We start from the raw sequence: 6,518 nt of genomic DNA, 5'->3' as shown, positions 1-6,518 counted from the left end.
GATGCTTTTTCGCGATTTTTTAGTAAATTGTGTTATTTTTTATTATTTAGTAATTTATTTGTTTTATTCCCTATCAAATTATGCCGAAAAAAACTTTTTATCTATATCCTAAAGAAACGTTATCTCATGATTCCTTTTTAACATTTTATAATGAATACAAAGAAAAGCGTGAACTCACATTTTCTGATAAATAAAACATGTAAAGCATTGATGATAAACAAAATCATGTAGTAATTTATAATATAACGAAATTAATTCCATTAAAAACGTTTACATCTCAACATGTTGTGGTTGCTTTTAATATTCATGGTTTTGCCGGTAATAATGGCACTAATCATATCTTCATTCTTAGTAAACCTTCATGATCAATGTGCACATTTAACGGTAAATTTCTTTTAATGTTTAAAAAATAATAGTAATAACATTAAGTAAAACAAAGCTAAAAAATTATTATATTTCTCTTACAAATATGAATACTGACGGAACATCATGAACTCTAACCACCATATAATGTTTAGGCAGTCTAATGTTTATAATATATTTATAGAGACTTTAAAATAAAAGTGCTTCCAGCCTACTGTTAACGTTCTCGTTTGCTTTCCATCCCGAAAGTGGGGAGTTCAGTTCCCATCAACTCTATTAACCTAACCCGGAGAACCTACAAGGCCCACCCAATAGTAAATAATTATTCATATTGCTTTGTACCTATTGACATGGTTATTGTAGAAAGCTTTTAAAAAAAAAAAAAAAAAAGCATATTCTGTGGTAATTTTGGGAAATGATTTCCATTTTATAAAGGCCAATGTGCTCATAAGTTTTTTCCTCATCCAAAATTTTAGATTCCACAATCGCCTAACCAAATGACTCTTAACGGAACTTTGGTTAAGGAAACAACGATCAAGTCAGATGGAGATGCATTCTTGGAACTATTTTGCTACAAACCATACGAGATATCAGATATGTGCCCACCAAGTATCCAAAGTTGTGATATACTAGATGGTAAATGGGGTTCTCTCGGATCAGTCATTATCTGGAAATATAGTCATGGTAAGTCCTCTAATCTTCAAGCATCTATTGATAATATAATCATTTTCAAACTTCTAGCAAAAAAAAAAAAAAAAAAAAAAAACACAACGGGGGCATGCTTTAGAACTAATATTGAAGTTTTTCCTTTTGTTTTATAATGTGTTTCTTCTTGCATGATGTTATACGATATCGAATGCGTTTCTTCTTACATAGATGGCAGTGATTGTACGGCTAAAGAAGTGATTGAAGAAAACGATATGGAGAAGAAATTAGTATGCTTCAAAGTGGTTGATGGGACTCTAATGGACTATTACAAGAGCTTCTTCTTGACTATTCATGTAGACACAAAGGGAGAGAAGCACTCGGTGACTTGGAAATTGGATTACGAGAAGCTTAATGAAAATGTTGAAGATCCGAAAACCTTGATGGATTTTTGCCTCAATGTCACCAAAGATATCGACAATCACCAGCATAAGCATTTTAATGAAAGTGAGATGAATCTGAGTGGAAACTTGGTCAAAGAAATAGTGATCAAGTCAGATGGAGATGCATTCCTTGAACTATTTTGCTACAAACCATATGATATATCAAATATGTGCCGAAGCAGTATCCAAGGTTGCGATATACTAGATGGTGAATGGGGTTCTGTGGGATCCGTCATTATTTGGAAATATCATCATGGTAATTAATTCCCTTAATCTTTAAACATTCATTGATAATATAATCATTTTCGGACTTCCAAAAAAAGAAAAAAAAAAAAAAAAAACAAAGAGTATGCTTTAGAAGTACTATCGAAGTTTTTCATTTTGTTTTATAATGTGTTTCTTCTTTCATAATACTATACGACATAGATGGGATGGACTGTACGGCTAAGGAAGTGATTGAAGTAAACGACAGGGAGAAGAAATTAGTATGCTTCAAAGTGGTTGATGGGACTCTAATGGACTATTACAAGAGCTTATTCTTGACTATTCATGTCGACACAAAGGGAGAGAAGCACAAAGTGACTTGGAATTTGGCTTACGAAAAGCTTAATGAAAACGTTGAAGATCCAAAAAGTTTGATGGAGTTTTGCCTCAACGTCACCAAAGATATCGACAATAGCCAGCATAAACATTTTAATGAAAGTGAGATGAATCTGAGTGGGAACTTGGTTAAGGAAACAACGATAGAGTCGGATGGAGATGCATTCCTTGAACTATTTTGCTACAAACCATATGCTATATTAAATATGTGCCCAAACAGTATCCAGGGTTGTGATATACTAGATGGTGAATGGGGTTCTGTTGGATCAGTCATTATTTGGAAATATCATCATGGTACTTAAGTCCCTTAATCTTTAAGCACTCATTGATAATATAATCATTTTTAAACTTCAACCAAAATCTAAAACATCGGGGACATGTTTTATAACTTCTACTAAAGTTTTTCCTATTGTTTTATAACGTGTTCTTCTTTCGTGATGTTATACGACATAGATGGGAGGGACTGTACGGCTAAGGAAGTGATTGAAGCAAACGACAAGGAGAAGAAATTAGTGTGCTTCAAAGTGGTTGATGGGACTCTAATGGACTATTACAAGAACTTCTTCTTGACTATTCATGTAGACACAAAAGGATCGAAGCACTTGGTAACTTGGACTTTGGCTTACGAGAAGCTTAATGAAAACATCGAGGATCCAAAAACTTTGATGGAGTTTTGCCTTAAAGTCACCAAAGATATCGACACTCACCAACACAAGCATAACAACTAAATTTCGATATGAAGAACAATAAAGACTGTTGAACACTTATTTTAAGTGCATCTCAACTATCACTATGGTCATGTATTATTCTATTTGTGCAAGAAAAACTCCTTCTTAAGTGCTTTAATTAGATTGTTCTTGTCCCTATGACGAACAATATATGTATAATAAAATTTAATGTTTAATATAAATATATTGTTTTGATTAAAAGTTGTTTGCTTCATTTTATCGTTTGTTTTGTTATTATTTTTAATCTATATCCTTTATAACTTAAACAAACTTTTATTGATTTGTCAAAAGCACCACGTTGCAAGGCTGCATGGCATTACTAACTCACCTCCATTGCTTATAACAACCTCTACCAAGCCTTTTTTCTAACATGTCATTCAATTTTGAGAGACTCTTCGATCGGTTGCAGTTACGAGTTATATTTGGTCGTTTATTGAAAGCCTTTGATCTTCCAGTTGCCATTGTAACCTGTCATTTTTGCATATTTAAATGATGTATTTTGGACAATCTTTTCAATAAATAATTTGTTTATGTTTGCTCATTTGTATAGTTTATTGGTTGTTGATTTGTGCATTTTGGTTAAGATGAAACACCATAATTATGTTTGTTATTATTGATTTTTTTTATGTTAATTCATGTGTATAGTTTATTGGTTGTTGATTTTTACGCTTTTTTAATATGAAACATTATAATCAACTGTGTTCTTCTTTGTTGAGGCAATATGTGTACATGAGGGTGTTAGAATTTCACAACATTGATATGGTTTGGATTTAGTAGGAGGTAGCTATCTAATATATCTACATTTTGTTGCTTTACTTTGCATTGTTTTAACGTGTTGTATTTTTTATTTGTTGATAATGCCAGGTGAAGTGTCTTGATAGTACTGATGATGAGTAGAGTCTATAGGGAAATTTAATGGATTGCTTAAGCCATGAAACATAAATATATCTAGTGGTGATAATCTTCTCCTTGAAAATGGCAAATTAAAACAGCTAAGATGATTTAAACAATTTTACTATTTGTTACCATGGGGTGGGTGTGATTTTTTAAACGCTTTACGTAAGATTAGTTCAACAATCATTATATCTTGAAAACTTTTTTCATTTTGAAATTACTAAACACCACACATAGTTGCACAAGTATGAAGCGTTATGTTGACCTGCTATATTAGACAAATAGTATGTGGTTTCTCATATACCTTGTTATGGGTAGAATTTTTAACTTACTAATTTTATCTTGAATCTGCACTAACATACCGAACAATTCCAAGATCTTGGATTTAATCCTTATCGTAGACTACCATCGTAATATCTTCCTCGTAATTTTTTGTTTTATTGCATTCACTTTCATTTAATTATTGTTGTTTGATTGATAACAACTTATTCTATTATTTACTTGATTGTTAATTTGTCTTCATTGTCAAAATTGATAAGATACTTTGTGGTATCTTGATACCTTTTTTAGTATCTCGAACCTTGTTACACGAATTCACTTACTAAATCACTATAACGCTATTTTCGTCCCAAATACACTTATTTTCATTACAAAATAATACACTTTATCAAATAGTTTTCTAAATATTATCTTTTTCTTCCCATGATATTGGGTACAACCACAATCTTAGGCACATTTCAAGATCTTAAACACTTTACTTTCACTTACCATATTTCGAACATCAAACCACACTTGCTAATTTGGTTATGAAATTTTTTGTTAATTTTTTCCCAAAAAAAGTTGGTGTCATCCGTGGGACAAGTGGTGTTATCACATTTTTCTTTTTTTCAATTTTTTCAATCACTTACACATTTTTGCACTAAAAATGTCTTATTTACCAAAATCCACTTCTAGCACTATTCCATCCATCTCTGCTACTCAAACCATACCTCCACCTCAAGCTATCAACTCACAAAGAAGGAATGTTGAGATTCCTAGAAAGTCTGTTCCAACATCCTCACCAGTTCAATATTAAGGAAATGCAACCAAAGAAATACTTACTATGATCTCAAACAATGAGATCATATCCATGCTAACCATGATGGACCGACACATCACTAAACAAAGTGAAACCAAAAGGATGTTGTTTAATAGAGTGGAGAGGTTGAGCTCAGATTCGAGAATGCCTATGGAAACTACACTAACTCCATATTCATAACTGCCGCCTAGGATCCTGAATTTTGAAAGCGATTCATCTTTAGAACACTAAGCCAGATATTTCATATCAAGATAGGCTCCTATCTTTACAGATGGTCTAACTCCTAGTATGGAAGTCCCTATCTCCCAAGATCTCGGAGGGATAAATCAAATCTTGAACAAGGAACACGGGTAGCTAAGAGATATGATCTCAAGTATATCAGGTGTCATTCAACCAATACTAGAGGTGTCATCTGTCAGCCATAGGTTTCGATATTCGTACCCTCAATCTGCAACATTAAATTTTCGAAGAGGTTTCACACGCCCAACATGAAGATGTATGATGGGACCATGGATCCTGAAGAACATGTCACCCAATATAGAGAATGCATGAAGAAAGTTTCGATTCTACATCTTAAGTAGGCTATTTTATGTAAGTGTTTTGGTTCAACTTATATCGTATCCACTCTTAAGTGGCTCCTAAATGTTCCTCCTTACTCTATTCCTTCTTTTGAGCATTTGGTTAACTTGTTTAATAATCAATATTATTCTAATAGGACTTTTGAAAAACTAGCAAGTATCCTTTACAGAGTAACTCAAAGAAATGATTAATCTTTGAGGGATTATGTTAGCAGGTTTGGGAAAGAAGCCATATATATATATATATATATATATATATATATATATATATATATATATATATATATACACCACACTTAGATGTTGCAATAGCCATGATATCTTTCAATATGGGACTAAAGAAAGATGCTCCATTCTACGAGGATCTTTTCATGACCCCATGTAAGAAATTGGATGAGGTTAGGAATAGAGAACTAAGATTTTATCAGGCAAGAAGATGACAAGAATATTCCAAAGAAAACGAACACACCCTACTATTATCCTAAGATGAAGAATGAATCTTCCTCCCAAAAATCATATAGAGCTAAACCTTACTCAAGTCCTGAGAATCATAGGGTTAATGCTTTGAAAAATGAAGAATATTCTAAGATATCTAATTACTGCTTTTTTGTTAACATTTCAAGTATACATTAAGAAATCTAGGATCTTGGGGACAAGGCGAGATGGCCCAAGAAGAATGACAAAACCCCAAGATGGAAAGAAAAATCCAAGTGGTGTTCTTACCACGAAGATTTTTGACACCTTACCGAAGATTGATTCGCCCTAAGGAAGGAGATTAGTTACTTATTGAGAAAATGATATTTCTAGGAACTCTTTGGAATAGTAAATGACAAGAATGGCCAAAGATCCCAAGACCCTAAAATCTCTCCACAATGAATAGTATCTCCACACTCTGATGCTAATGTAATTAATTTTATCTCTAGTGGATCTGACATTTGTGGATCTTATTATTCTACAACTAAAAGACATTCAAAAAGATCAAAGATGGAAAAAGAAGATAGACCAAGAAAGAATACATTCTTGACCGACAAAAAGGAGATCTCTTTTGACGAACATGAAAAGGAGAATGTAATACACCCACACCATGATGACCTAGTTATAACGTTGTGCATGGCCAACCACTTGGTTCAAAGAATCTTAATAGATTATGGTAGTCTAGTCAACATAATTCTCTTAGAAATGATCAAAA

General features: G+C 32.6%; 1 protein-coding gene across 1 annotated transcript; it reads left to right on the top strand.

Annotated features, from left to right (window-relative positions):
• Positions 1 to 812: 812 nt before the first annotated feature.
• LOC145041284 (MLP-like protein 34) lies at positions 813 to 2,980 on the top strand. Its single transcript, XM_078989294.1, has 4 exons — positions 813 to 1,047; positions 1,240 to 1,707; positions 1,878 to 2,345; positions 2,505 to 2,980. Exons 1-4 carry the CDS (start codon positions 861 to 863, stop codon positions 2,777 to 2,779), a joined length of 1,398 nt encoding a protein of 465 aa, XP_078845420.1. The 5' UTR covers positions 813 to 860; the 3' UTR covers positions 2,780 to 2,980.
• Positions 2,981 to 6,518: the final 3,538 nt, after the last annotated feature.

This window comes from Lactuca saligna, chromosome 4 (genome assembly GCF_052625555.1).
Source record: "Lactuca saligna cultivar CGN05327 chromosome 4, ASM5262555v1, whole genome shotgun sequence".
NCBI lineage: Eukaryota > Viridiplantae > Streptophyta > Magnoliopsida > Asterales > Asteraceae > Lactuca > Lactuca saligna.
The sequence above is the reverse complement of the archived record's forward strand: the minus strand, read 5'-3'. Positions and strand labels throughout refer to the sequence as shown.

Coding starts and splice junctions, on each gene's coding strand:
- LOC145041284 (XM_078989294.1), top strand. CDS start 861: ATGACTCTTAACGGAACTTTGGTTAAGGAAACAACGATCAAGTCAGAT. Junction 1,048..1,239: donor TATCTGGAAATATAGTCATG/GTAAGTCCTCTA, acceptor CTTCTTACATAG/ATGGCAGTGATTGTACGGCT. Junction 1,708..1,877: donor TATTTGGAAATATCATCATG/GTAATTAATTCC, acceptor TATACGACATAG/ATGGGATGGACTGTACGGCT.